The following is a 27959-nucleotide window of genomic DNA, read 5'->3' as shown; positions in this document are numbered from 1 at the left end:
CAACGGTGTTACCTGCGGCTTATAAGGATGTAAGTACTTGACCATCCATTTTGACCTTCCTCCCGCTTTTGGGCCATCTCGTTTGCTAGAACAGAAAAGCTCCCAACAGTATCCCTGCCCGACGCCGTCCAGCAGACCCCAGCTATTACAAGATGCCTGTGGCCTATGAGTTACCTCAACTTCAGTACAGCCTCGATGTACGTGCTCTGATAGGTTTTAGCTTGCCTTGCACCCGGCCACCCCACCTCGCTCAAGACCATTTTCATGACCGGGACGGTGGACTGACCGAACTCCTTCTCCACAGGCGCTGGAGCCCTCCATATCGGGGCAGATAATGGATCTTCACTACAACAAGCATCACCGAACGTACATCACCAACTTGAATGCCGCGCTCGGGGCCCAAGCGGAAGCCGCCTCTGCCAACAACCTGGTCAAGCAACTCGAGCTCCAAGCCGCCATCAACTTCAACGCCGGCGGACACATCAACCACACGCTCTTCTGGGAATCACTCGCCCCCGCTTCAAGCGGGCTCAACGTCCTCTCCGGCGTCGCTCCCACCCTCAACGAGGCCATCACGAAACGATGGGCCAGCTTCGAGTCCTTCAAGGCGGCTTTCGAGTCCTCTGCTTTGGCGATACAAGGGTCTGGCTGGCAATGGCTGGTCCAGGATCCGCAGACGAAGGCCCTGGAGCTGACCACGAGCAAGGATCAAGATCTGCCCAAGGGCGGGAAGGGGATCGTGCTGGGCGTCGACATGTGGGAGCATGCGTACTATCTCCAATACTTCAACAACAAGAAGGAATATCTCGGCAAGATCTGGGACGTGATAAACTGGCAGGTCGCCGAGAAGAGGTACAAGGGCGATCCAAGAGCTGCCTTTGGATCGTTGGCTGGGTTGGCTGGACATCTGTAGCGCTATTAGTAGTAGCAGATGCGGGAAGATGCTCCATCTCCCTTTGCTTGGTGACTACTACTCACAAGCACCTGCCGCCTAAGACGATGATGAACTCGACCCCTTTTTCCTCTCCGCAACATCTTGCACAAGTTTCTCCTCCATGGCTTCCCACTCCTCCTCGGTTTCAGGCGGATTCTTCAGTAGCGCGGCAAGCATGACTCGATGTGCGGGAATCGGCTTCATCGCCGCGGGCCATGTTCTTCCCTCTGGAAACAGCAACGACTCGGCATCCACGCCCTGTTCTTCTTCGCCCTCTCCCTGTCGAAGCCGTGCCTCTTTCTGCATCTTCCCGTGCTCAGACATATATTTCGGATTCCCCTGGTGTCGTTTCGAATTTCCATGGCCCAATAAGAGTGACATCCGGAGCGCGTTTCTCATGGCCTCGTTGGCGGGGGAGGGCGACTTGGAAGATCCGGGATACTGGACTAAGGTAATGTCCGTGAATTGGTCGGGGCCGGGACAAGCCTCGCCGTCCATGATTCCGTGCACATAGGCAGTGCCAACGAACGCATACTGTCGGTGGGCGCCGTGGGACGGTGTCGTGGCGCCACTTGTATTCTGAGTGTTTGCTGGGGGCATCGGGCGAAGAACAACGGGCAGCTTGGACCCTTGCAGCAGCCAGACTTGATCCCCAGCCATGACCTCCTTCTCTTGCCCAAAGACCGTGGAAATACCCAGGCCCAGCCTCTTGTCCTTTGTGGCGAAGAGTTTTTTGGACTGCGTCCTGCCCAGCACGGTGGAAGCAATCTCGGTGAACTTGGCAGGCGGCTCCCGGGAAGCCCAATCTCGCGTCGTGGGCGGGATGTTCTTGCCAATCCAGTTAATCCAACCGTACAACAGTTTAATGTCGTCCGAGGTCGCTCGGCGGTTGTAGCCATCACTTTGCGTGAACGTGTCTCCGATGAGCGTCCGGCCATAAACCTCCACAAGGGGGTCTTGCGGGTCTATCGTCGTCTGCTCGACCGCTCCGGCGCCACACTGCCTCTGGGCGAGATCGAAACCCTCGTTGACCCAGCTGAGGAACAATGCCCGCGAGAGACTCTCCGGGATACGAGGCCCGGTCACATGCGTCACCGCGTCCAGATGATGTCCGCGCACCTCGAGACCCAATTCTGCATTCAGATTGACCTTGAAGTCGGTGGCGGTGCATGCGTTAAACAGCTTCCAGGCGTAGGGCTGTGGGTTGAAAGGAGCCTTTTCGGCAAAATCATGGCACCAGGAAGGGAGGTCCTCGGCACGACATTGCCTATCTGCGAGGGATAGGAGTTGGAGGTTCTCCGAATCTCGCATGATCTTGAAGGCTGCACGCGTGTAGACTTGAGCAACCGATAATTGGTAGTCTGGGCGAAGCAAGTCATCATCTCGCTGGTCCGGTGCGAGACCAAGGAGTCCATATATCTGGTCTCGTGGATCGGTGGCCTCCCTGAAGTCGATACCGGCCAGAAGCGTCTTGGACAACTGGGTGACATCACGTGTTCCACATGTCGTTCTCATCTTCTCAAAATCGGCAATGTGGTTCAGGCTGCCCAAGATGCTGAAGATGTTTGACCACCTGTTGTTGGCATTGGCCGCGCAGTGTTGGTAACAGCAGCCGTAGTAGTGCTTGGCCATGAATCTTGCCGCGCTGACGACGGTCTCGAAGGCAATGATATGCCGTCCGTAGTGGATTCGCACCCGCTTGCCCAAAACAATCTCCTGGACAATCCAGACGCGGCTCCAGTACGGACTCGTCAGCAGGTCGATGAGAGCGCCGCTGCTTTGTTGCCATAGCTCTGAGGGATAAACGCCTATGTTGAACTCTGGATATCGAGGGTCCTGGAAGAACGGCAGTGAATTGAGGTGGCTGTCCTTTGCAAGTAGAGTCAAGACAGAAAAAGCCCCAACCACCGGCCAGTCTTTGAACGTCTTCTCGTCGGTGAAGAACTTTCTCATGACGGCTAGGTCGCTGTCTTCATGACCCCATTCGATGACGGGCAGGTCGTATTCTGGCCGAGGAGAACTGGATGCGCCTCCTGTGCCTGATGCTTGGTCCCTAGACTTGGACTTGGGTTCTCCCAGCCACGTCAAGACTTGGGACGCTCGTCCATAGATTTCTGCCATCATGCCCACCTGACGGGACTTTTCTTGATAGTCCTGTTGGTTGATACAAATTGCGTCAACCCACAGGACACGCGAAGTGTCCCTGTGGCGCAACCTGCGGAGTGCCAATGCAAGATTGACCGTTACCTTGCAGCGGTGATTTTCTATGTCGATCTCAGACACCTTTTCAGGGTCGCTCCACGCATATGACAGTGCCTGGAGATCGTCAGCCGCCTCGAATTTCCTGTCGTCCCTTATATCAGACACATTACCTCGTACTGAATGTCCTCGGCCAACGCGACTTTGCGGATCCTGCACACGATGCCTTCGTCAGGCTCGCCCGGCATCACTTCAATGATGCGAATCTCGGCCGATCCGATGGTGAAGCTGTCATACAATGCCTTCGGAATATATGTCTTCCCGATCGGCTTAGGGCCGTCCTTGTCATCCAGCTTCACGCCTGCCTCCTTGAAAATCTTTTCCAGCATCGGCCCCTGTTCAAGCAACTCCCGTGAGGTCTCTGCCCTCGACAGAGTGCCCTGTATACGCTCCCTAGTTTCCGATGGCGGAAGTTCAGCCACGGCGAATTTCGCATTGGATATCAAACGGTTGAGACCAGCCCTCGCGTCGCTACCACGCAGCGCCTCTGCAGAATATTGAACCAATTTCTGGAGCATGACGTGTCTGACGAGCTCTCCGGCGTCTGGGGCCTTGAGGGCTTTCTCAAACAGGCCAACCGCTTTCTCGATGTCGTCGGTGGCTTTGGTCCGTGAGAACCGGCTGTGAAACGCCTCGCCCAACACTATTTCTGTCTGCGGTAGAAGATCGTGATGGGCGTCGATAAGTCCGTTGATGTAGTGAATGACGTGGTCCAAGTCTTCGTTGCTCTTGCTCAATTCGAACCGGGCCCAATACGCCCAGCTGAGACGTTGCACGAAGTAATTATGTGCTGGTCCTCCCTTGGGGGCAGCATCTGCGGCTGCCTGTATGGCCGCGATGTATTCCTCTGTCGACTCGGGACCCTGTACTGTGATGGCTTTTGTCTGAGCATAGAAGACCAGGGTGTCCGCATACTGCGTGATAGCTTCATGGCCGGCGGGAAGTTCATTCAGAGCTTCTCGAGCATATCGGATCGCGTCCTCTAAAATGCCGAGGGCCTTATTGCAGCGCCAATCGACAAAGAATTGCTGTGCCAAGCTGTGCAACGACTGTGCTTTTTCCACCGGGTCTTGATGAGGAGAGTCCGGATGCGGCTTGGATCTAGCCTCGTCTTGGATAGCTTGGCCTTCTGGGCCGATGGCAGGATCAACCGACACTGAACTCATGCTCAAGCCGGGGGATGAGAGTCGTGGTCAACTCGAGGCCGCCGTGCTAGAGAGGAGATGGAAACGGTCAACGGAAAAAATGAAGGTGGACGATAGGAGCAGTCCTGGGAGGCAATGCGGCTGAGGAAGCCCAGGCGCCAATCTTGGAGGCTGAAACATGCCGACGCCTTCTGTGCGCGCACACGTCGAACTTGGATGGTCGGACAACATACAGTTCCACCGCAAAGGTTCGCGACCCGGCATGTGCTTTTTCTCATTTTACACGTCCTGTCCTGTGTCAACGAGCCAGAACTTCTCGCCCACGATTTGATATCTCACATGGCAAGGCTGAAGTGCAAGGCTAGAGTGACAAGGCTGCCGTAGGCACATGGCATTAAGACCTCGGCCAAAATCTTGGCATCAAGCGAGGATATCTTCCTTGTTTCCTCTCTTCAGCTTACAATCCTCGTTCACAGGCAATGCATACATCTAAGTCATACCCTTTCACTGGGCGTCTAGGCTTTACCGTGTGCCATGCCATCACTTGAAAGGTATTTCCATCGCGTACGCATGCCACGACTCTTTCTTTCTCCTCTCGTTAGCTTATTTCGAATGTCTCCGCCTCGAAAAGTCTCCGTTACTAGTTCGAACGTCCAACGTCGGTAGAAAGAAAACATGCTGGATACCCTCTAGTATCCCCGCGCTTGTCTGGGCGGCCATTCGCATTAGAATCCGAGTCATGTGTGCGCGATCCTCGGGGACTTTTATGGCTTGCGAGATACTACACGGCGCGGGGGTTTCTTGACTTTGAGATACTCCATTGGCGGGGATGAAGGTCCTCACTTTTGCCTCCATGGCAAGACTCTCAGACAGTCTCGAGTCCGATCTGGCTGGGCAAGAGGTTACCTGTCATATATCTGTGAGCCTCCGTCTTTGCTTGAGTCAATTTCGTTCTGGAATCAACTGGAATCAACTGAGGCAGAAAATACTTTTCTACTAGTCCAATCCAAGCGCAGTTGACCTATACACAGAAACAGAATGGGCGATATCACAGCTCGCAACCGTGAGCATTTCAAGTATGATGATCCTTTGCGGAACCCGTCTGACAATGGGATGTTGGACTAAGATTCGGGTGTTTTTAGTCAGGTTGCTTCGAGCCACCTGAACGACTGGGCACCTCTCATACAGACAGTCATTGAGGAGTTGAGGGAGAGGAGATCATGGATCAGTGGCAAGTTGGGCGACAACAACACGTCCGAGAAGGATACGGGGCCAGTCAAGCTGCTGGACTACGCCTGTGGCTCTGGGACAGTCTCCAAGGCACGTATTCCATCTCGCGTCAGGAGGAATGGAACAGACATCGCTGACGGCACCCGGCTTGTGCCAACAGGCCCTAGCTCCCTATGTCGACGAAACAGTAGGCCTCGATCTGTCTGACAATATGGTCGCTGAGTACAACAAATGGGCGCAAGGACAAGGTTTCTCTCATGCCAAAGCCCACGCACTCCAGTTCGATCTCCTCGCCGAGCCGCAGTCCACCGACCCGGCGCTCTCTGACTTCGACGTGGCGGTCGTGTGCATGGCGCTCCACCACGTCGCTGACCCGGAAGCACTTCTGTGTAGACTATCCAAGACGTTGCGGCCAGGAGGCGTGTGCGTGGTCTTTGATAGGGTTCATTCCGAAGAGAGGCCTGAATTGCGCGCGGACCTGCCTGAGGAAGCGACCAAAGTCCTGCAAACCATCCACAAGCACGGGTTCACGGAAGAGGATATGCGCAAGTACTTCGAAGCCGCCGGGATGAGCAAGAACTTTGAGCATGTGGTCATCGCGCGGCCGTTCAAGGTGAAGATGTTCGGCCAGGAGATGGAGCTGAAGGGCTTCATAGCACGAGGCGAGGCTGCTTGAACCTATGGGGTGACGTCTTGATTTAGCTAGAGCTTGCTACCGATAGGTACCTTTGCAGGGGCTCTTGACTAGATTAGGGGGAGCGCTTAGGGGTACCTTTAACTAGCCTTAACTAGGCATCTAGGTATGCTGGGGGCGGTTCTACTTTTGGTAAGTTAAATTAGGGATGCCCAACCATGCCAATTAGGGCGCTCCCATCTCGAAGGGAATATAAAAGCGGCATGGCGTGGCTGAGTCGCACGTGATCTCAATTCTGCCTGCCACATGCCAAGAAGTGAAGTCTTGGACTTGTCCCTCCTGTCCCTCCAGCCCTCGTGGGACTCACCGAGTCACCGACGAGCCAAACCCATTGATTGACTTGGCTGGCGGCTGGCGAAACACCATCACCACGAGCAAGTCCTTTCTGCCTTGCCTCTTCACCCGTTGGTTCCTTTAGCGAGGCAGCCCCAACTCAAACCAAGCGAATGTTAGACGAACACGAGGTCCTTGCTGTCTTGACCGGAAACCCCTCCACATTCGTTGCACGGGCTTCATCGACTTCACCCTTCATTGTGCTCTCTTACTGTCGTTTGTTTCCGGCACTTTCTGCCCAGTCGAGGCGTTGCTCAGTGGATTGACCAAGGAAGAAGAGACAAACAAATATCAGATCGGACGACTGGTGAGTTGATGATAAGCGAAGGACTATCCTTGGTGATGGATTGAAGCCTGATGCTGTTCCACCCCGTCTGATCACTCTGCTTGGGAGATTATCTGGTGCCTAGGGGCTACCTGGAGTCCATGCACGCGAAGCTTGCCATCCTCCTCACCTCCCTGCTTGTTTGCTTTCTGGCGACGCTGTTTTCGAGCACGCTCGACCACGTCTTCTCGCAGCTGATCAACGGCAAAGACCAACCTGCTAATTTGAAGTGGGGAGTTCAGCAGCAGATCTCACAGCTTTTGGATCAGGCGCTTACCAAGATCCCCTCTTTCGCTAGCATGGTCTCCATCCGGGCAAAGCCCCGCTTCCGACAACGCCAAAGAATCGATCCAGATTACTGCCCCTGCACCATCACCCAGTATGAGTCTGAGCGCACTGGCATGCGAGTCGTCGTCGTGGACCAGGAAGGCCCCAAGTTGCATGGCTTCTTCGTTCTCGCCACCGAGATTCATGATGACTCGGGGGCACCGCATACGTTAGAGCATTTGTGCTTTATGGGCTCCAAGAGCTACAAGTACAAAGGCTTCTTGGATAAACTCGCCACACGTGCCTATGCTGGCACCAATGCGTGGACAGCTACTGACCACACAGCATACACTCTAGAAACCGCCGGCTGGGCAGGCTTCGCTCAGATTCTACCCGTCTACCTGGAACACGTAATCTTGCCAACATTGACAGACGCCGGCTGCACGACAGAAGTGCATCATGTTGATGGAAGTGGCAATGATGCCGGCGTCGTGTACTCGGAGATGCAGGGCGTCCAAAACATGGCGTCGGAACTGATCGAGCTGCAATCCAAAAAGATTCTTTATCCTGAGGGGGTAGGCTATCGCTACGAGACAGGCGGGATGCTGGAGCAACTCCGTGTCCTGACGGCTGACCGTATTCGAGAATTCCACCGGGAGATGTATCAACCCAAAAATCTCTGTGTTGCTATCTTCGGGGAAGCAAATCATGACGAGTTGCTGGCCATTCTGGACGAATTCGAAACATCAATCTTACCCGACATTCCGAGTCCAGATGCTCCCTTCAAACGACCCTGGATCGAGTCTAAACTTGCGCCCGCATTGAATCAAACGACTCTGTTGAGAGTCGAGTTTCCCGAGGAGGACGAATCTTTCGGTGAGGTCGACATCCGATTCTTGGGTCCCAATTGCGCCGATGCTCTGGAACTAGGGGCCCTCAACGTTGCCCTCAACTATCTTGCCGGCTCTTCGGCCGCAGTGCTTGACCATGTCCTTGTGGAAAAGGAGCAGTTGGCAAGCAGCGTCTACTATCAGCTCGACAGCCGCCCGCGAACCGAAATCCAGTTTTCCTTGTCCAGCGTCGAGACCAAGCGGTTGGAAGAGGTTGAGAAACGCTTCTTTGAGGTGTTGAAGGAAGCCATGGAACAGCCACTGAATATGGATTTCATGAAAGATTGCATCGACCGTGTGGTGAGAACCACTAAATACAATGCCGAGGGCTCCGCCACCGCGTTTGCCGATTTCATCATCTCCGACTATCTTTACGGCAAGAGAGATGGGTCGACCTTGGAAATTGTAAAGTCATTGAAACATTATACCCAAGCCCTGGCAAGCTGGACGGAAGACCAGTGGAAAGCCTACATCAAGAAGTACATTTCAGATGCACCTCATGTGTCGATCCTGGGAGTTCCTTCCGCACGGTTATCAGAGAAGCTAAAGACGGATGAGGCCAATCGAATTGAAGAGCAGAAAGCAAGGTTAGGGCCGGAGGGACTGAAGAGAATGCAAGAAAAACTTGATGCGGCAAAGGCTGAGAACGACCGCGAAATCCCAAGGGACTTGCTAGGGAAGTTCAAAGTGCCCTTGACGGATTCAATCCATTTTGTGACAATCCCTGGCGCTCGAGCAGGCCGGGCGTTGGACCTAGGACGACGGGATAACAGGTTCCAGAAAATCATTGATGAGGATGCAAAAGATGTCCCACTCTTCATCAATTTCGAGCACATTCCAACCAACTTCACCCGCGTCCACTTGATCATCTCTACCGAGACTCTCCCCGACGACCTTCGACCCCTTCTGGCTATCTATATGGAAGCCTTCTGGAGCTTGCCGATCAAACGAGGCGACGAGATTATCGACTTCCGTCAAGTGGTAACCGAGCTCGAGCGGGACACCGTAGGCTATTCAATTGATGCGGCAAACAATCTAGGCAACGTCGAAGGTATCCGGATAAGTTTCCAGGTGGAGAGGGAACGGTACGGAGTGGCCGTCAAGTGGTTGACTGAATTGCTCTACAACTCCATCTTCGACGTGGAGCGGCTCAGGGCTGTCAATACTCGTCTTCTTGCGGACGTGCCCGACGCGAAGCGCAGCGGGGATGACATGATGATGACAGTTCACTTCATGACACACCTGGCCCCCAAATCGATAACCCGCGCAAGGACTATACTGGTCAAGGCGCTCTACCTGAAGCGTATCAGGCACTTGCTCAAGGTTGACCCGGAGCGAGTGGTGAGCCAGCTGGAAAGACTACGCAATTTACTGTGCCGCTTTGAAAATTATCGGATCCTGGTCATTACTGACCTCGAAAAGACTCAAAAGCCCGTGAGCACTTGGCAGCCCTTCCTGGAGAAGTTGGAACCGACAAAAGAGTTGAATCCTATTGGCCGCCGCATCGATAGGCTCAGCGACGCTGGCAAGAACCCCGGGAAACTGGCGTACGTCGTGCCCATGCCCACAATCGACTCGTCCTTTGCATTCGCCGTGGCGCGTGGACCGACTTCCTACGACGACCCGCAGCTGCCGGCCATAATGGTCGCATTGGCATATATGAATGCCGTCGAGGGACCACTCTGGGTGGCTGTGCGGGGCACTGGCCTAGCTTATGGAACTAACATGGGTTTCGACATCGAATCTGGGTTTATCCACATAGACGTCTACCGGTCGCCCGATGCATACAAGGCATTCGAGGCATCCCGGAAGATCATTTCTGATTACATGACCGGAGCTGTTGATTTTGACCCGCTCATGTTGGAAGGAGCAATCAGTTCTATCGTGGTGATGTTTGCCAATGAGCAGGCAACGCTGGCAGGTGCCGCCGCGATGAGTTTCATTCGCAGCATAATGCAACGTCTGCCCGACGATCATATGCAAAGAATGTTGAAGCGGGTGAGGGAAGTGAGCGTGCAAGACATCAAGGATGCGCTTGAGAAAGTGGTATTCAATGTTTTCGTACCTGAGAAGGCGGATATCGTGGTGACTTGTGCGCCGGGACTGAAGGAGGTGAGTTTTCGTAATCCTTTGTTGAACATGTTCTTGGGTCGAATTCGTCCGCGGCCTCACTATGCGCGAAAAGATGTGGACCCTCTACAATTTCCCAGGCCAGATGAGCTGACCATATATGTGACAACAGGGCATTGCGGGTGGCTTAAAAGACGCGGGATTTTCTCCCGAAATCCGCGATCTCAATTACTTCCAGGATGATTATGGATTGAAGCCCATTGATGGCGAGGATGAGGAAGACGATGACGATGACGATGACGAAGAAGAGGACGGGGATGAGGATGAGGATGGCAGAGAAGACACCGAAGGTTCGGATGACATTGGAGGGAGCGAGGGTTACGAAATTATAGAAGGAAATGAAGACTGACTTGGGAGGATGGTCGATCAGGAGTTCAGCTGTTGCTACTATGCTGGCTCGATACGAGTTCGTCGGCTTTGAAACGAGACATGATACGCAAAGAGAGACGAAACATCCGGATATGCCATGTGCCGCGGCCTGATTTCGATAGAATAAAAGGGAGGAAGCATCGCCGCCTGGCCAAAGGCAGAAACGGGTATGAAATTGCAAGTTTGTTGGATATGAACGGGCTTCTGTCTAGTCTAGTCAGTCAAACAAGTATTCACTGCCCTACGCTATAGAAGAGACTCCCAAGGCCGTTGATCAGGCTGATTGAACCCTTGTCGAGAATGAGTCGTCGCCACTCACATCCCGTCCTTGGATGCAGCCTTGTCTGATCATCACGTGGGGATATTGGTTCAGCCTTGCAGCCTCGGCTACTGTGCATCACACCTACAGGGGTGGTCGAGAGTTGAGAGGACAGTTGATGGACATGCTGTCTTGCGAGGGTAACTACACTGGAGTTCAATTGCCTCAAATTCTCCGCGTGCGCATGAGCCGAGATACAAAGATGGTGTACCGAGATAGGCTATACGTCGACGTCGCGGAGTCCCCAGAACATGACTCGGTACTCCAACACTCATTCAATGCCTTGGAGAGATTTGGAGATCGCGGCATCAGTATGTTTGCCGGACAACGAGCCACTCAGAAGGCCACAACACAAGTCATTCTTCCCGAATCGGCTCCCCTCCTTCCCCTCAGGACCGTGGGCTCCAAGTTCATTCCAAAATGAAGAACGAGGTACAGTCTCCCCTGGGCAGCCTCACCGCAAAAACCTACGGGACACAGTATGGCGTCGACTCACAGGCCCCCGTTCCAGGATGAGCCTATACCCAGCTACCCTGACCTTCCAGGTAAAGTCGCCATTGTGACGGGGATCGGGCAATATGGGGATCCCTCCGTCGAGGACAACTGGGGCAACGGCGCCGCGGCCGCCTTTGGGCTCGCGCGGTCCGGCGTCAAGATCTTCGGGTGCGACTTGGACCTCGAAGCCGCGGAGCGCACCAAGCGGCGGATCCAGAAATACGTGCCGGACGCGGTGGTGGACGTGACGGTGGCCGACGCGACGAAGGCGGCCTCGGTGGAGGCCTTTGTGGGCGCCGTGATGAAGCGACACGGCCGGATCGACATCCTGGTCAACAACGTCGGGGGCGCGCACCGCGGCGGGCCCGTCGAGATGCCCGAGGAGGTGTGGGACCAGGAGTTCAACGTCAACATGAAGTCGGTCTACATGATGTGCCACTTCGTGCTGCCCGTCATGGAGGCCCAGCGGTCCGGCGCCGTCATCAACATCGGCAGCATCGCGGGGCTGCGGTACATCGGGAAACCCCAGGCGGCGTACGCGGCGGCCAAGGCGGGCGTGCACATGTTCACGAAGCACACGGCCGTCTACTACGCCGACAAGGGCGTGCGCATGAACGTCGTGGTGCCGGGCCTGATCTTCACGCCCCTGGTGGCCCGCATCGCCGACTACTACGGCGGCAACTACGACGAGTTCGTCCGCACCCGCCACGCCCAGGTCCCGACCGGCGAGATGGGCACCAGCACCGACGTCGCCAACGCCATCCTCTTCCTCGCCAGCGACGTCGCCTCGCGCCACATGACCGGCCAGGAGCTGATCATTGACGGCGGCATGACTTCCAGCACCGGCAGTGTCAAGAGCGGCATGGCGGAGAAATAGATGGTCAAGTCAGGTAGCTAGAGCCGCCTCTTTTGGGGGGCGTCGTGTAGGTATCTATCACCAGTACTTCGAATCCATGACCGGGAAGGAGATCTCCTCTCGACACCTATCTCGTCTTTCGCGGCCAAGACATCTTGTAGAAGCTTTGTTCGCGGCGGAGGTGGTCCTAGATCTAGAGATTCTGCATGTCGACAGGATTTCTTGAGCGGGACAAGAGCCAAATAAGAAATCAGCGTGTTGTGGCTCCCTCGTCTCGAGGACCTATCGTGTATTCTGTCTGCTCTTGACTTCCTGCGTTGCCAGACTATTCCCATTACATACACCACCATCAAGCATATCCAAGACCACGGCACAAGGATAGATCGGGACCGTCGCTGACAGAGTGTCGGTAGACTACAACTTTGCACCGCTCGTTCCCAAAAACGCATCGTGGAGGCTCGGGATGCCCAGTCCCACAGCCGCCGTGGCGCCTGCGTCGACAGGGAGCATTACACCTGGTAGGGAGCCGTCAGTGTCGCTGTCACGAACTATGCCAGCATGGACTTGTTTCTTTCGCCCAGCGAGGGATGGAACCTGCCTGTGATCCAGCGAGAGCAATCCGAAGCCAGGAAACGCACCGCGGAGCCGACGTCCCAGCCGCTGCCCTCGGTGCGGAGGATGCTGCGAGATGCGCGGGCCTTTCGCTCTGCGTCGGACATGCCACCCTCGACGCCGCTGTGTGTGTTTCCACATGTTAGAATTTCGGGCTAGAGAGTCCTCGTCGTAGAGGGTGGGTTTGACTTACTACATCATGGGAGTGTAGACCATCCCTAGAGTTGCCATACGCGTCAATCGGACTGGAATCGATTTGGTATAGTCTCGATGAGATCAACTCACCTGGACAGACACAGTTCACTCTGACGCGATCTTTTCCATGGTGTGTTGCCTAAGGGATCGTCAATCAGCCCTTCTCACCAGGTGTGGATGCTGCAGCGGTAGGATTTCAACCTACCATGGCACGGGTCATGTTGACGACGGATCCCTTGGACGTGGGATAGAATATGGCTGGATGGCCGCCGCGCAGACCGGCCACGCTGGCGAGGTTGACAATCGCCCCCGCGCACTGGCCCTCGTTCTTCTTCATCTCGGGAATGGCGTATTTGGCCATCATGATCATGCTCCCGACGTTGACCTCCATGGCCTTGTAGAAGGCTGGCAAGTCGACTTCGGTCGCGGTGCCCTTGGGCCCGGTGATGCCTGCAAAAAGAGTGCTTAACACAGAGAAATGGACCGGAATGTTGTGACCCCTCGAAGACACCACCCGTGACTTACCGACGTTGTTCACCAGGATGTCCAGACGCCCATACTTCTCCACAGCCAGGGCCACGACCCTCCGGCACTCCTCCTCCTTGGTCACGTCCGCCGACACGGCCACGCCGGCGCCAGCGCCCGCTGCTTCAATCATCTCGACGGTCCTCTGCGCCAGGCCGTGCTTCAAGTCCACGCACACCACTGAGCAGCCATCTTGGGCCAGCAGAAGCGCCGCGGCGCGTCCGTTGCCGATCCCGTCCCTAAGAGATCCAGCGCCGGTGACGATGGCGACCTTGCGCTGCAGGAATCGCTCGGGCCGTTGGTGAGACATGTTGGTAGGGTATCAGGATTTCCCCTTCTTCGATTGAATGCCGACGGAGAGTTATGCGAAGCCGCGGGTTTGTATTTATTACGTTGATGTCGACCTGGATATCATTGGCGAAAGGGTTGCTAGAACCTGAAGTATACTAAGAGGCAGCGATCCCAAAGCAACCAACCTCTTCTATGACTTGGCGTAGAACTTTCGTCTCTTACGGGAATCAACAACTCCTTGTATGGAAGGCAGCAATCTGTCTCATGGAGCAATTGATTGACCTGAACTCGACACAAGGTCTATAGCCGGACTTCGGTAATGCTGTTGGAGATGGCGGACAAATCCCTGCGGGGTCGGTGCGGCTCTTGACCAAGCGAGCAAGGTATACTACACCGAGCCAAATGTCGACAATGAGTGGCACCGTCTGGCGAGAAGTGGTACCGAGAAGTGATTCACCATTGAGCCAGAGGTAGCCATCATCGAGAAGGGCATTTACAATAACAAAAAATCAAACCCTGTCTCAGCCCACGGATTGTCTTCAAAGGTCTGCACAGCTTCAACCTCGATTGCCCACACTTGAGCTTGAACACTTCCTGATACAAGCTCACGCTGCAACATAACGTGAAGATACCCTTTCTCCTTACGGGCGATATACGCCGGGAAATAAGCATCTAGGCCATCAAATCTGTCAACTTCTGGACGCATAAAGTCACCGTAGGTATGCAGAGTTCGCCCACCGGCAAGATCAAGAGGCTCTCGCGCCGAACTGAAGGCTTTACTTTGGACCTTCTTTTTCTTGTAGGCGTCAAAGTACGTTAGAGTTTCTGTGTTGAGATCACAGATCAGATTGTAACTCTCATCGAAGTAGACCATGATCCGGCGGGGATAACGAGCAAATCCATGCTTTAAAATCGAAACTTTGAGGGTTGCTTCTAGACTCGGCAGATGTCTCGGCGCGAACGATAGGATCTGCGTGGTAGCGTCCCACTGGGAATCAGGGACTGATTTCCACGGGCGATCTTGACAACCTTTCCATAGGTTTGGGCCAATCTTGAAGCCGTTGATCAAGACGGCTCCTGGTGAAGCAACATTGGGTTGGTTGGGGATCCGTTGGACATGTAAGGAAACCGCTCCTCGACTGTCCACTGACGTATCTGCATTGTAAAAGCCGATTCCTCCATAGAGTCGCCTTGGCCGTAAGCTCTCGCCTGGCGGAAATTCGTAAAAGTCATTCCCGTCGACAGCAACTCTGATATACTTGTCATCTTCCACGTCCCTTTTCAGAAACAGCCCCAGTTGAAGCGGTTTTGACCGCTGTCCGCCCGATGGCGGTTGCTTGGGTTGCCGTATGCAATTGATGGGAGCTATGAAGACGTCTGGGATGAAGGGAGCCAAACTCAGCTGCATCGAGATACCTCTGTTGGTCACCGAGTATGGATAATTGCCCGTGTGAAGTAGTTGGCGTGTGATGTTTGTGCAGCCTTCAAACGGGTCTGGAGAGCGAGCCAACAGCGCAGAGTTATTTGGGTCTCCCGACATCGACCACGCAAAGAGTGAGTGGTCATCCGAGACCTTGATGATCTCTTCTTGCAAGCGAATGAAAGCACGGTCTCCTTCTCCATATATCATTGGCATATTCACGCCAAATATGCCCATTAACGAGTACGCTTTATCCTCCGGTCTCCTCGTCTTCCGTCCAGCTGCCCAAGACATGCGCTGAGCAATGCTACAATCCCACATCAGTTGAGCATCTTGCAGTACTCTCAACTCGATGCGAGTTATGCCGGCGATAGTATTGCATAGGCTACTTCGAGATCCCAAGAGTTTCCAGTTCTTGTCGTAGAAGAAGAGCTGAGGTGGTGCGAGCAATTCTTGGAGTGTCCAGCCTCTCTTGAACCATCTCGCTTCGCTGAATTCTTTTCGCACAGCCTTCATGTCATCCGTATCAGGCTTTCTGGGATCGGGATCGGTCAGTGCCATGCCGCGGCCGTCTACGTCAAAAAGGTGCGTGAAGCACATCTTTGCGTCCTGATAGTAGCGGTACATAGCGTTAATGGCCTCACTTTTGTCGGAACTGCTGTTCTGATCGATGCAGATGGTGTCTATCCATACGTGCGAAAGCACCGGTGTCTGCGCTTGCGCGAGTTTGCACGTCTCGCGGGTTTTGGGATGCCCCTTAACCAGACTGGCTTTGGCAGCATCAGTTGGGGCGCTGCGTATTTCATCGAGCTCAAGTTCCTTATCTGGTTTGAGAATCCACGTATGGGATAATATGGCGTAGCCTGAGCGTGGAGCATCGCTGGGGTCGTCGAACTTCTCGATGAGGTGCGTCTTCGTGTTAAGCAATCGCATGTTTCTCGACAGAGATGGCGTATTTCGAATTGCTTAGGTATGATGATGCAGATTTTCATTCAGCGCAAGATCTGGGCTGTGACGGGTTCGAGGCAAAACTGGGCGAAGGGGGCTGAGGCTGAGGCTGAGGTCGCTGGAACCTGGTTGTTGCACAGCGCACTCGACACATCGGGTTTGGCGTGGCTCTCGCATCCACGCATCTTATCGGAAGTAAGGAATTTTCAATGTAATGGTTTTCAGCTGTCAGTTCCTTGCAGAAACCTCAGAAACAGGACAAAGGCTCTAGACAGATAGACCGGGATTCAGCCATAGAAAACCCGCGGTCGGCATACATTCGCCTCAGATAGCCGTTGACCACCCTTCACTGTCGTCTCAGGTAGTGTCAGAGACTGCCGTCGAAGTGACAACGACGTGGCAGCATGACTCCAATTATCGGTGACGATATCGTCGTTTGCCTAGTCTTAGCATTGACATGTGAAGCGTCGACGAGGCCGAGAAGGCATAAATATGTCTGACCCCATACTGTCAGCCACAGACTGGGCAGGCAAATTCACGTGATATCACGTGAACCTATATGTGGACTTATCGCAACGCCTAACCAGACATCAGGACAAGTTCATTCCTCGTCCAAAACCCTACAATGTTGGCCTCGAATCAGATAATTTGAAACTTCGCCGCCTAGATTATACCACATACCTCGTCGCTGCTAGAGCTCATGGTAGGCAAGGTCCCACGACTTGAGGAATATTGGACACCCTCAAAGGCCAAGAGCCTCAGAGCCTCACCGCCTCACAGCCTGAGGCGGGGAGAGTGCCGTTGCTGTTGGAACGTTAGGCGTCGCCGTTAACACGGGTCCATCTCTTCTCAAGCTCAATCAACACCGAAGGAACCATGGAGACGACTAGATTAATCTGTCCGGCTCTTTCTGAGAATGATGGTGTCGCTGCTCGATCTAGCCGCGAAGATACATGGTCCACCCTTTTGGATATCCTTCTAGGCGTTTGCGCTGCTATGGAACTGTCTCAGCAGGCTGTGGAGAGATTCCGACACAGCTTGTCACCTCCGTCGTCTCAGACTGCCTCCAGCTGCAGCTCTTCGAAATCAGCGGTAGAAGAAGATTTCCAGATCCAGAACGGTGCGAAATGTTGGTTCTCTGGTTGGCACGATATGTTGGCTCCATTCATCTCGGAGAACAATGCAGACTTGCCACACCTTCTCAATCTTGGGCTGGTTGTTTATTTTCTACGAGAAAGCCTCCGACAATCGAGGACGATCAACAGAGACGACCTGACAATCCTCTGGGGTTTTGTACATGATGCTCTGGTCAGTCCCCAACTCACCAGTTCTCTTTCGACTCTTTCTTATAGCGCACAAGGATTCTTCATAGTTCCCATCTGCAACATGACCGGACAAGAGGGCGAGGACGACGAGTTATTCAGACTCCATATCTGGCTGCCTGACAGCCAACGAGACCCAGATTTCTGCATCTATTCTTGCCAAGCTCTAGTCCAGAGTTGGATACTCGCCGGCGACGGACAGTGTAGCTTTTTCGAGGTCGAGAATGTCACAGACCTCGCGCACGCCACTCACGCCGAATTCCAGCTTGTGGACGACCTCTGTCAGCAAGACAAGGACAATCATGACGGTCCAATTCTTCGCAATACAGGGCGACTGGTACATGCGATCAGGACAGACTCATCAGTCCACACACTCGATACGAGTCACAGCATCGAACCAGGAACATGGCATGCCCTGGAAGTGGCATCAGACTCATTGCACGCCGGTATCTTTTTACTGAAACCCCACTCGGCATGTGGGATCGACGCACGTATCCTTGGTCCCAAGGACGTCGACAATCGAGCTCGAACTTCTGGCCAAACAGACATCACTCCGGTATTGCTTGCTTCCAGCATAAATTCTATCCGCTTGTGGCACATATTGTTCGATGACGGCAAGTGGCACGCCCGACGGTCGGAAATGGAAGATGCCATGCGTGTTTTCAATACCGCCCTCTCTCTTTGCGACACCATTGCCGGCTTTCCAAATGCATCTCACTACGCCCGCCTAGTCCATGGAGAGCTAGGATTCACGAACAGGTGCCTCGGAAGATATGACCTGGCCAAAGAACATTTGAAGGAAGCTCTCAAGGAGATGAGCCTCACGCACCATCGAGTCAAGGCGAGTGGTGAGTTAGGCACCGTATTTCGTCTCCAGGGTCAACTGCTGGAAGCGAGAGCTGCATTTCAGACCCAGTACGAGATTGCGAAGACTATTGGAGATCTTCGCGCCGCGTGTCGCGCTATTGGAAATGTTGGTATGACGAACTATCAACTTTTCGAGCAGCGTCATGACGACGCACTCCTCGAGCTTGCCATCGAACAGCTCAAAGAACGAGTCGACCGCGCAAGACAAATTAAGAAGGCTCTGAGTGCTGAGAAAATGGACCCCAGAAAGAAATTTGGCAGGCTCAAACATGCTTCAGTATGGGAATCGGTTGGCTTAAACCGGCTATCGCTCTGCTACACCGCCAAGGGCAATACGAAAGAAGCTTTAACCGTGGCGGAAGAATCGCAAATCATCAAAATCGAACCGAAAGATCCTACTGTGATTGCCATGTCGCACTTCTTCTATGGACGCGCGCTGCTCCGAGGCGGACAGCCAAAAGCAGCGATGGAGCACTTCAATGCATCGGATGCGTGCACGCCCGCTATTGCGCTGTGCAAAGAACCTTCTGAAGAAAATCGCAAGTACTTGCAAGAGTTGGTCAATGCTGGAGTAGACATGGACCAAGTCGACGAGTACGGTTATACCGCATTGGATTATGCCGTATTCGGTATGGACGTTGTTATGGAAGGGATCATCCTCGAAGGCCTCCGTCTCACTCTGAAAGGAGACATTGAAGGGGAAATCCTCAAGCGCCAATATGAGTCCAGGCTTCGAAAAACCTATCGAGAACTTTTCCACGACAAAATGCGTCCAGTTCTCTTAAAGGGGGGTGCTGACACCTTGCAAAATCTTCGCACCGTGTACGCTGCTGCACTCGCAGCGAGAGATCAAGAAGCCATGAAACAAAGATTTGGCACACTGAAGTGTGTGCGTTATTCCGACTTCCTTCGCTGCGGTGGACTCCCAAGGTATTGTGATGGTGTCGCAATCGACTTGTCGTCAGAGCTTCATCCACCTCAAAGAGTTGCGAGCGAGTTCATTATATTTTTCTCGTACAGATGGATCAATAATGAAGGAGATATTTCCCTTCCGGATGACGCAGAGAATACGCAATACCATCGTATGGTCCATGCCACGCAAGATTTTCTGAAAATCCATTCAGAAGTGAATCCCGACAGGCTGTGTATTTGGCTGGTACGTAGGCAGCATTGACAGATGATCCACCCTCACCGTGAGCTAGACTTACACTTTCACAGGACTATGCTTGCATCGACCAAGACGACCCAACGCCTGGTGTGACAGCTCTCCCGCTATTACTCGCACAATGCAATGCTGTCATCAGCCTCGTCGACGACGACTATTATAGACGTGCATGGTGTGTGTTGGAAACAGTGATGATACGGACTCTGGAGAAGTCATACCAAAAGCACAAGTGGTACGAGTATGCTCCAAAGAGCGCGTGCTCGGACAGGAAAGAGTGGACGCTTCGGGCGGGACCATTGAACTTGGACATTACTGCTGCAGACAAAAGGTTGACGGTCGAGGGAGATCGTCCCAAGATCTTATTCTTGGAGCGGCAGACTCAGCTCTTGAAATGAGGAAGTTCTCTACCAGTTTCAGCTTCACATTGTGGAAAGTGTTGCGCAAGATGTGATCTGGTTGCCAGCCTCTCGCTGACAAAGTGACCACGCCTTGGTTCAAATGAAGACACCTCTACGTATGGCCGATGACGGGCATGTTCTTAACAAGGCTCTTGCTGATTTGAGCACAGTCACAGTTCCTGATGCGGACCACCCTGGCATTGAAGTGTCTCAACTTCAACCCTCGATTACCGAAGTCCTTAGACAGTATCAAGATGTCCCCCGGAACATGGAGCACAAGTGCCACCAACGCGTGGTCAAAGCTTAATACCCACGAGGACCTTGGAAGAGACCGCTATTGCACCATCTGATGAGCTTCATCTGGACCATTTTGGCGCATCTGGAACCCAATTTGACGAGGACCAAGACCCAAGCAATCTAAAGCCTCCTATAGGATATATTTCACCACGGGTTTCCACCCGACAACAAGTACTTCCTCTCCAATTCCCTCATAGATGCATCCCCCTGCAAGGCGAAGACGTCTGCTACAGGCGCAATGTCCCTCTCTACACTAGCAATCCCGCCGTCTTGCAAAATCTGCCCATATGTGCGCTTCAGGGACGCCACTGTGGCCCGGATGCTGTGATTCCCACATATGACAAGGCCTACCTTACCATTGGTGAGCCTATATATCTCTTCGAAAGACAGCTGCGGATAACTGGTCGGCACGATGACCAAAGGCACTTGGTACGGCCAGGCACGACAAAAGTCCAGGATCTCGTCGGGCGTTTTCTGCTTGCTGTGGATCAGGATGGCATCCGCCCCGGCTTCGGCATAAGCCTGAGCACGTTTTAGGGCTTCTTCTTGTCCCAGTCCGGCGATGAGAGCCTCCGTCCGAGCAATGACTAGCATGGAACCCAAGTCTTTGGCTGCAGCGATCTTTCCTTGAAACTCCGCGACGGTCACAAGAGATTGTCGGCCGTCAATTCGAAGGCTGCTGTCTTTGGGAAATGTCTTGTCTTCAATCACGATGCCGGCCACCCCGGCCGCCTCGTACCTCGGGACGGCGTACGCGAGATTGATGGCGTTGCCGAATCCAGTGTCCAGGTCGGCGATGACAGGGAGGTCTTGGACTTCGCACATCGCCCTGGTCATTTCGAGATGGACGCTTGGTGACACGATGCTTGCGTCGGGTACTGCATAGGACGCCGAGAGCTCAAACCCACTGGCCCAGATGGCGTCGAACCCGGCGGCATCTGCGACCAGTTTGGCGGACAAAGGATTGTGTGCCGCCATGGCGATTGCTGGTCGGCCACCCGTTGCATTCAATTTTGCCCGTAAAGCTTCAATCCTAACCCTCCCAGCCATTTCTGTAGAATCTTCCCAAAGATTGAATGTGCTGGAAGACCCAAGCCGGTGATATCCCGCCCGCAAACACGACACAGAAGGCGCTACGTGTGTGAGATCTCAGATATCTCTCGACTTATCCTTGGCTTAAAGAAGTAGGCGAGCACGCCACAGGAGTGCAAAAGAGCAACCTTTCCGAGAGGGAACAGTTCCCCCCACCTTTGGTCTGGGTCCCCGAAACTGTATCCTTAATCCTTGTTAGTAATAGTATTTATGTCTGATCTGGTGGTCACCTCGTCGCTATTGAATGACTAGCTTGATTTCGAGAAGGCGTCTATTCTATGTCACAGCGTGCCACTTATTTCTGACGAAGACTTATCCCGTCTGAACTCACATGCATGCCACTAAAGGCCTACTTCTTCAGGGAAATTATGGAGTTTCATTTCCAAATATTATCATTCACGGCCGAGCTAAGTTGTTGCCGATGTAGATGGGTCTATCCAGTCTTTGACCGTCTCGTACCTTGCAAAGACGGCTTTATGATACAATGTCAGACGAGGCCGTTTCAATCTTGCAGACCAAAGGCACAACAACCTGGGACGTTGAGAAGGGAGGACTACGAGATCCGGGGCATCATAGGAAGACATAATGACAGCTCCAGTCCAGGGAGAAGAAGCGGTACTCAAGTGGAAAGTATGGAATCGCCGAGCAGCCTTGCCCTCGTGGGCTGTGCTTCAAAGTGCGGATGCGGACACTCTCGGCGTGCAGACATAGGAAGCCTGTGCCTATCATATGAATACCGAGGCTAGGATTCAACGGTTCAGGGACAGAGACAGAGACATCTTCATTTGCGTGCCGAGCTATACCAGTATCTTGAAGACAAATTAGCTAGGTACATAAACGACTTTTACCTGAGCATCCTCCGCAATACGGCACGCTAGATCCCCCTCGTTCCTAGACAACCCAGCGATCACGATCTTCCATTCCTGGATCACTCTCGCTGCTCAACCAAACTCGGGCGCCCCCAGACACCGGACGACTGCATTGGTGATTGCATATTCATCCCCAACCCTACCGTGCTTGTGCTTTGTCGTCGACCAATACCATTCCTCGCCCGAGCCATATCGCTCGACGCATTGCGGATCTTCTGCCATCGTAAAGCCCCCTCCCGGAAAATGCCTCGCTCGGGAAATATCGCTTGCCCTGGAATGATCAACTCGGGCTTTCCGTCAGCTGGCCCTTGACGCGAAATCTTGGGCCTTGTCAACAACGGCTCTGTGCGGACCGACAAACTAGCCGTGGTGATGGTGCTAGTTGGCGAGGACGGAGATTCATCGGACCCGTAGTCAGGCTCGTAACTCTCGTCCAACCACTCGATCCACTCCCCCGAATTTTGTTCACCCAGGTACGGAATCTTCCCAATGGCGATGTTCGTCTGATCGCGCTGTGCAGCTTTTCCCAGTTCTATAGCCTGGACGAGGATTTGGCTCAAGTCGGAGAGGAACGCCTGGGGGTCGTTCAGAAGATGGCGCAGAGACCCCATGATTTGTTTGTCAACTAGCCTCCAAATCTCGTGCTGTCCGTTCACCTTATGCGCCTCGTCGAGATTGTCCAACGTCCTCAATGTGGCCACTTTCCACCGATGTTGAAATTCGCTTCCAGCTTCGGTCATGTCTGAATACATCGTCGGAAGCACTGAGTTGCTGACGTGGCTCGACACGAGATACTCGGAGAAAAATGGGTGCCATAGTTCATCACATATGAACTGAATGATGATGTGCTCGGCAGCAGCTCGTCGCAGCATCGCCGAACACTCGGAATCGGCGATGGGGATTTGATCAAAGATTTGGTTGCTTTGGGACACTTTCTCAGATGTGTCCACGGGTTTCTGCACAGCGGAGAATGGCCGTCAACACAAAGGCTCTCTCAATACCCCCAACGGCTGCTTCACGTACCAGTAAGGCTTTCTCTGGGAGATCTGTCAGGTGTTCAAAGGCAACTTCGTGCACGCGTTCAAATAGCGTTCTGTACTCCTCCGTGCTGCCGCAACAAGTCAGCATATCTCTTACCATCTGTCATTTCGGTCTTGGGGGATGGGGGGGGGGGGGGGGCGGGGAGTTTACTAGAATTCCAAGGGACGCTGCTCCAGTTGATATTGTTTCTTTATGGTAGCAAGCTCTCCTTCCACCTCTTTCATGTCCTTTTGCATCTTTTCTTGTAACATGATCCGTAGATCCTTCTCTTGATCTCGTTCGGAAGTCCGGTCATGCAAGTCCTTGGTGAGTTTCGCCTTCGCCTCTTCCAAGTCCTTCCGCTCATTCTCCAGGTCCGCAATCTTCTTCGCGTTTTCCTTTTCCACTTGCTCCTTCTTCTGTTGATATTCTTTCTCAAATTCCAGTATTCTCTGCTCCAGCTCCTGGCCTCGTTTCTTTTCGGCACGGGCATGCTCCTGGGCTAGGTCTTGAATTTTCTGCTTGTATTCTGATTCCTTCAGGTCACCGGCCTTCGCCCTCTCTACAAGGTCATAAATTTCTTTGCCATGCTGCTCCTTCAACTTAGTTATTTGCTTGAAGTATGAGTCCCGATCATCCTGAGCTTCCTTCCAAATTGACTTTTTCCCAATCTCGAGCTCATCAATCTGTCTCATCAAGGCCTCTTCTTGCCCATAATGATCGCCAACGGTGCTAACTATCTTTCTATATTTTCTGAATTGCCTGGTCAACTCACTAATTGCTCCATCAAGGGTCGACAGTCCAGTCTGAAGATTTTGAACTTCTGCCTGGATACGGTCGTTGAAACGACCGAAATGCACGGATTTGACCTGGGAAATCTCAGTATCAGCGCCTTCCATGCCTGGAGAGGCAGTATTTTGGTTCGCGCTTGGGTTATTCAGATACACTGAACCACCCTCTGTTGCCTGCGCCATCGTGGCAGAGCGAACCTGATCAAAACAATACTGGGTTCAGTAATAACCTAGAGCACTAGGAGAGAGGCCCAGAACATACAGAACGAGTGCTTCTCGCGGGTTTCTTTGGGGATCCGGGGTGCAACAATTTCAGTATTCGTGCCTCAGTACTGGCAATCTCACGGCCTTCTTGGAGAGAGAAGATGCAATCGCGGGTCTGGGCCGACATGTGGTTAGGTGGTGAGGGAAAAGGGTCTGTTAGGCGGAAAAGTGGCGTTGGAGGGGACGCGGACCAGTTTTAGGTCGGTCCAATCTGATCATATCACGACTTCCTTTGAGCCTTTGAGGAGCTTGGACAGGGATAACATCGCCTTGACGCGCGCACCCTGCATGTACAGTTGCAACGTGTAAAGGTCTGAATCGAGGAAGGATGAATGATCACCACGGGCTTCTGAAGCCAAGGGATGCATGTAAGTTGCTGTGAGGTCACAGCGGTGCCATGGATTGAACGGCCAGCTCACTCGGCCAGACTTGTTGACGAACGCATGGCCCGTGCAAAGTTAATGCAGACGCAGAGTTTGTAGGAGATGAGGCAACGAGTATCAGTGCGAGCTCACGGCCGGCATGCATGGAGTAGCATCGACAAATTTCCTCGGGTCGTGAGTGGTGTGCTCTTCTGATGGAGGGTAGGGATCAAGCGAGTTAATGTTGGTCGTTGTTCTTTCTCTGATAATGAGGGGCCACACGAGTTCGTCGGCTGATGCGGGATATGGTCGCGCGGTGGCTTGCATATTCTCTACAGTTGCGCCCACGAATGAGACAGGTCCACGTTCATATCTTAGGCATCGAGAGCCGTGTGGACCTGGAAGAATCATGTCGTGCCAGGACATAGCGAGAGTCTTGATGATGTTAATTGCTGGGGGACATGGAGCTGTCTTTTCGCGGGACAACATTTCCGTTGTTGAGGCTCAACGAACAATGCGAGCAGCTCTAGTTAGTTCATTTATCGCATCACGTGTGCGGTGAGCGTGCATTCTCTCCATCTTCGATTCCAACCATTGCGCCATTCTAAAGAAAGCGTCGGGAGGATGGCACCACACGATCGTTTAGAAAGGCAATTCCCGTTTGGCGACCAAGGTTTGTGTTCACGGCCTCAGAGGGTAGCGCTTTCGCATGCCCTCAACCGCTCACTGTGCTGTTTTAGGAGTTGTACAAACTCCTTTTTACTTTGTGCCGACTCTTTTCCCTTTATTGGTCCACTAAGTTTGACGTTTCTGGTCTGTGCCACGAAACAATCAGGCTCGAAGACGCAGATAATATCAAGAACTTTTGCCCAGGTTTTCTGCGAGCTTTGACGAGCTCAAAGAAGCCACGCAATGAAAGTGATACTCCCGTGATGTGTATGCAATGATGCATCTTGGTATCTGTCCTTTTTCGAGTTCCGAGAAATAGTCGCAGATACCAAAGCCGAATGTCCTGAATCCGCTTCCAGCTCTGGGCTTTCGGATACCAACTTTATCGTCTCAACTTAGAGTTGCGCAACCAACCATACTTTGTCCTTCTCAAAATATATGATCAGAGATACCAAGTCCAGAGGGAAATGTCGTTGGAAATATAGTTGGTGGGAAAGGGCTAGGCTTCGGGTGTATTTACTTGGGGGGGCCTGAGGAACGCTTAATAATAGTAGGCTAAAGCCTTAGTTAAGGCTCCGGTTAAAGCGGCCTTTGCTTAACCTCTACAGTCAAACCCGTATACGACAAGGAAGGTTTTCGTTCTCGACTAGTTAATCTAGGTGTATACCTATATCGATACGGCACAAACTCCAAATATCGCCCTGTGATATAGCCTTGCTGGAATTAAGAGATCAGGACTCGAGAATTCGGCTTCATAGCTGATTACCTTTTCTTTTCAGCTCTGAGCCCAAAACTTAAGAACGCAGCAAAGCGTAGCGTGGGGCGCACAAAGCGTGCTCGGAGGAGTCCGCTCGTTGTATCGGTATAGTCAGCCCTTCGACAACTACATAGTCAACGTCCTTCCACCGCATTCCTCCAACAACTTATACCGCCGTGCCCCCGAAAGGTCTTCTGTGGGCCTCCAAAACTCGTCATGCCGTTCGCCGACAGGAGACGCCTTATCGGGATAACCGATGGTGACATCGTGCAACCCTTGATGTTGTCAACCAGGTTGCATATTTCACCATTCTCGAACCGTCCCGCTTCTCTCTCTCATTCCATCTCCTCAATATATCGTACGTCCCCAATGTCTGACCGCACAACGCACGGTCGCTTTTTAGTCGTGGCTCGTTGTTCGGACAAGCTGTAATTCCGCTGAAGATGGTGCTATCAAAAGTGAAAACCGCCATCTGGGGCCCTCCAGGAGTCGAGAGGAGTCTCCTGATCAAGCTGGATTTCACGTTGCTGATTTACTTCTCTCTTGTTTGGTTTCTTTTCGGCATCAATCGAGCAAGTTACAGCACAGCTTATATCAGTGGCATGGGCGAGGCCCTACATTTTCATGGGAAGGATTACAACTACATGAACACCATCTTTATCGTGACCTATGCCGTCTTCCAGATGCCCTCGACGTCGCTCTTGACGATTCTGCGGCCCCGATATATCTTCGTTGCTGCAAACACGCTGTGGTCCATCCTCACGCTCGTGACCTTCCGCGTCGATCGCGTCTGGCAGGTCTTTGTGCTCAACGGGTTTGAAGGCGCTCTCTCCGCGATCTGCTAGTAAGTGGCGCCCCCGGGTTAGCCAACATCGTCCGCTGAACGGTAACTAGTGTTGGGGCACACTTTATCTATGCTTCGTGGTACAGACAATCGGAACTGGGTAAGAGGGCCGCGGTCTTTTGCGGATTCGGTAACATTGGGAATATGGCGGGAGGCTGGATTCAAGCTGGTCTCCTGGGCTCGTTGTCGGGAAAGGGAGGGTTGCCTGCCTGGAGATTGATCTTTATAGTGGTCGCTGTTACGACAATCCCGATCGCAATTTTCGGTAAGAGAGAATGAATGCCCCTCAACCGAGGAAACAAATCCTCAACAACAACAGCTGATAACTATCGACGCAACAGGCTGGTTCTTCATCCCCGATATGCCCTCCCATCGAGCAGCGTGGTTTTTGACCAAGGAAGAGAAAGAGCATGCGGCGACCCGGCTCGGAGTCTCAAGAAAGCATACCTGGGATCTGAGCGTGTTTAAACGCGTTCTTCTCAGCTGGCAGTTCTATTTGCTCCCCACCATATTCATGTGTACGAACGCCCCTCCCCCCTTCCGGTAGCTGAAACTGACCTTGAGAGTCCAGTATACTCCTTGTGCGTGCAAATGCTTTTGAACAACGTGATGCAACTGTGGATGAAGTCGCGAGGGTACACTGTCATCCAGCAAAACAACTATCCGACCGGGGTATATGCCACGGGCATCGTCGCCACTTTCGTCTACGCCGCCATCTCCGACCGGCTGCGTTCACGCTGGCAAGCTTCATTGTGCATCGGCTTTACTTTCGTCATCGGCAGTGCGATTCTGGTCTCCAGGCCATCCACGGCCGGGTACTTCTTCGCCTTCTACCTGTTGGGGACTGGATACGCGCCGCAGGCGCTGTGGTACTCGTGGATGGCCGACCTCACGGCCCACGACGTTCAACTGCGAGCCATCACCACGGGCTTCATGAATTCCTTCGACTTTGCCTTTGTCAGCTGGTGGCCGCTCATCTTCTATCCCGTCACCGATGCTCCGGAC

At 53.2% G+C, this 27959-nt stretch overlaps 8 protein-coding genes across 10 annotated transcripts; 4 read left to right on the top strand and 4 right to left on the bottom strand.

Moving 5' to 3' along the window:
• The first annotated feature begins 7 nt into the window (after window positions 1–7).
• On the top strand, window positions 8–1898 carry PV07_08986 (uncharacterized protein). The gene is made up of 2 exons (XM_016396206.1): window positions 8–197; window positions 305–1898. Exons 1-2 carry the CDS (start codon window positions 153–155, stop codon window positions 911–913), a joined length of 654 nt encoding a protein of 217 aa, XP_016246062.1. The 5' UTR covers window positions 8–152; the 3' UTR covers window positions 914–1898.
• On the bottom strand, window positions 135–4396 carry PV07_08985 (uncharacterized protein). Its single transcript, XM_016396205.1, has 3 exons — window positions 3307–4396; window positions 979–3250; window positions 135–907 (listed from the first exon to the last, which is right to left on the bottom strand). Exons 1-2 carry the CDS (start codon window positions 4357–4359, stop codon window positions 992–994), a joined length of 3312 nt encoding a protein of 1103 aa, XP_016246061.1. The 5' UTR covers window positions 4360–4396; the 3' UTR covers window positions 135–907; window positions 979–991.
• Window positions 4397–5176: 780 nt separating this feature from the next.
• PV07_08984 (uncharacterized protein) lies at window positions 5177–6440 on the top strand. The gene is made up of 3 exons (XM_016396204.1): window positions 5177–5414; window positions 5481–5658; window positions 5729–6440. The coding sequence occupies exons 1-3, from the start codon at window positions 5377–5379 to the stop codon at window positions 6242–6244; spliced, it is 732 nt and encodes a 243-aa protein (XP_016246060.1). The 5' UTR covers window positions 5177–5376; the 3' UTR covers window positions 6245–6440.
• Window positions 6441–6566: 126 nt separating this feature from the next.
• Window positions 6567–10840, top strand: PV07_08983. 2 transcript variants are annotated; one of them, XM_016396203.1, is made up of 3 exons: window positions 6567–6902; window positions 7163–10189; window positions 10320–10840. In XM_016396203.1, the coding sequence occupies exons 2-3, from the start codon at window positions 7220–7222 to the stop codon at window positions 10554–10556; spliced, it is 3207 nt and encodes a 1068-aa protein (XP_016246059.1). In that variant the 5' UTR covers window positions 6567–6902; window positions 7163–7219; the 3' UTR covers window positions 10557–10840. The 2 variants fall into 2 exon arrangements, with proteins under 2 accessions (XP_016246059.1, XP_016246058.1); XM_016396202.1 differs by having other exon boundaries at window positions 6567–10189.
• Window positions 10841–12794: 1954 nt separating this feature from the next.
• On the bottom strand, window positions 12795–13888 carry PV07_08982 (uncharacterized protein; the record flags this gene model as incomplete). Its single annotated transcript, XM_016396201.1, has 5 exons — window positions 12795–12981; window positions 13052–13076; window positions 13144–13192; window positions 13259–13503; window positions 13579–13888. The coding sequence occupies 5 exons, from the start codon at window positions 13886–13888 to the stop codon at window positions 12795–12797; spliced, it is 816 nt and encodes a 271-aa protein (XP_016246057.1).
• Window positions 13889–14362: 474 nt separating this feature from the next.
• Window positions 14363–16222, bottom strand: PV07_08981 (uncharacterized protein; the record flags this gene model as incomplete). The annotated part of the gene is made up of 1 exon (XM_016396200.1): window positions 14363–16222. One exon carries the CDS (start codon window positions 16220–16222, stop codon window positions 14363–14365), a length of 1860 nt encoding a protein of 619 aa, XP_016246056.1.
• Window positions 16223–16864: 642 nt separating this feature from the next.
• Window positions 16865–20466, top strand: PV07_08980 (the record flags this gene model as incomplete). 2 transcript variants are annotated; one of them, XM_016396198.1, is made up of 3 exons in its annotated part: window positions 16865–19582; window positions 19645–20105; window positions 20160–20466. In XM_016396198.1, 2 exons carry the CDS (start codon window positions 17114–17116, stop codon window positions 19984–19986), a joined length of 2811 nt encoding a protein of 936 aa, XP_016246054.1. In that variant the 3' UTR covers window positions 19987–20105; window positions 20160–20466. The 2 variants fall into 2 exon arrangements, with proteins under 2 accessions (XP_016246054.1, XP_016246055.1); XM_016396199.1 differs by having other exon boundaries at window positions 17114–19582; window positions 19645–20466.
• PV07_08979 (phosphonopyruvate hydrolase) lies at window positions 20431–21336 on the bottom strand (the record flags this gene model as incomplete). The annotated part of the gene is made up of 1 exon (XM_016396197.1): window positions 20431–21336. The coding sequence occupies one exon, from the start codon at window positions 21334–21336 to the stop codon at window positions 20431–20433; it is 906 nt and encodes a 301-aa protein (XP_016246053.1).
• Window positions 21337–27959: the final 6623 nt, after the last annotated feature.

Source organism: Cladophialophora immunda, assembly GCF_000835495.1.
Source record: "Cladophialophora immunda strain CBS 83496 unplaced genomic scaffold supercont1.5, whole genome shotgun sequence".
In the NCBI taxonomy this organism is placed as follows: Eukaryota; Fungi; Ascomycota; class Eurotiomycetes; order Chaetothyriales; family Herpotrichiellaceae; genus Cladophialophora; species Cladophialophora immunda.
This window is presented reverse-complemented; position numbering and strand designations above follow the sequence as displayed.

What these genes read in the sequence shown, in the direction of transcription:
- PV07_08986 (XM_016396206.1), top strand. Translation starts at nt 153, where the DNA reads ATGCCTGTGGCCTATGAGTTACCTCAACTTCAGTACAGCCTCGAT. An exon ending in AACTTCAGTACAGCCTCGAT is followed by an intron (nt 198 to 304) that starts GTACGTGCTCTG and finishes CCTTCTCCACAG; the next exon opens with GCGCTGGAGCCCTCCATATC.
- PV07_08985 (XM_016396205.1), bottom strand. Translation starts at nt 4,359, where the DNA reads ATGAGTTCAGTGTCGGTTGATCCTGCCATCGGCCCAGAAGGCCAAGCT. An exon ending in CCGAGGACATTCAGTACGAG is followed by an intron (nt 3,251 to 3,306) that starts GTAATGTGTCTG and finishes GACGATCTCCAG; the next exon opens with GCACTGTCATATGCGTGGAG.
- PV07_08984 (XM_016396204.1), top strand. Translation starts at nt 5,377, where the DNA reads ATGGGCGATATCACAGCTCGCAACCGTGAGCATTTCAA. An exon ending in CGCAACCGTGAGCATTTCAA is followed by an intron (nt 5,415 to 5,480) that starts GTATGATGATCC and finishes GGGTGTTTTTAG; the next exon opens with TCAGGTTGCTTCGAGCCACC. An exon ending in GCTCTGGGACAGTCTCCAAG is followed by an intron (nt 5,659 to 5,728) that starts GCACGTATTCCA and finishes TTGTGCCAACAG; the next exon opens with GCCCTAGCTCCCTATGTCGA.
- PV07_08983 (XM_016396202.1), top strand. Translation starts at nt 7,022, where the DNA reads ATGCACGCGAAGCTTGCCATCCTCCTCACCTCCCTGCTTGTTTGCTTT. An exon ending in GTGCGCCGGGACTGAAGGAG is followed by an intron (nt 10,190 to 10,319) that starts GTGAGTTTTCGT and finishes ATGTGACAACAG; the next exon opens with GGCATTGCGGGTGGCTTAAA.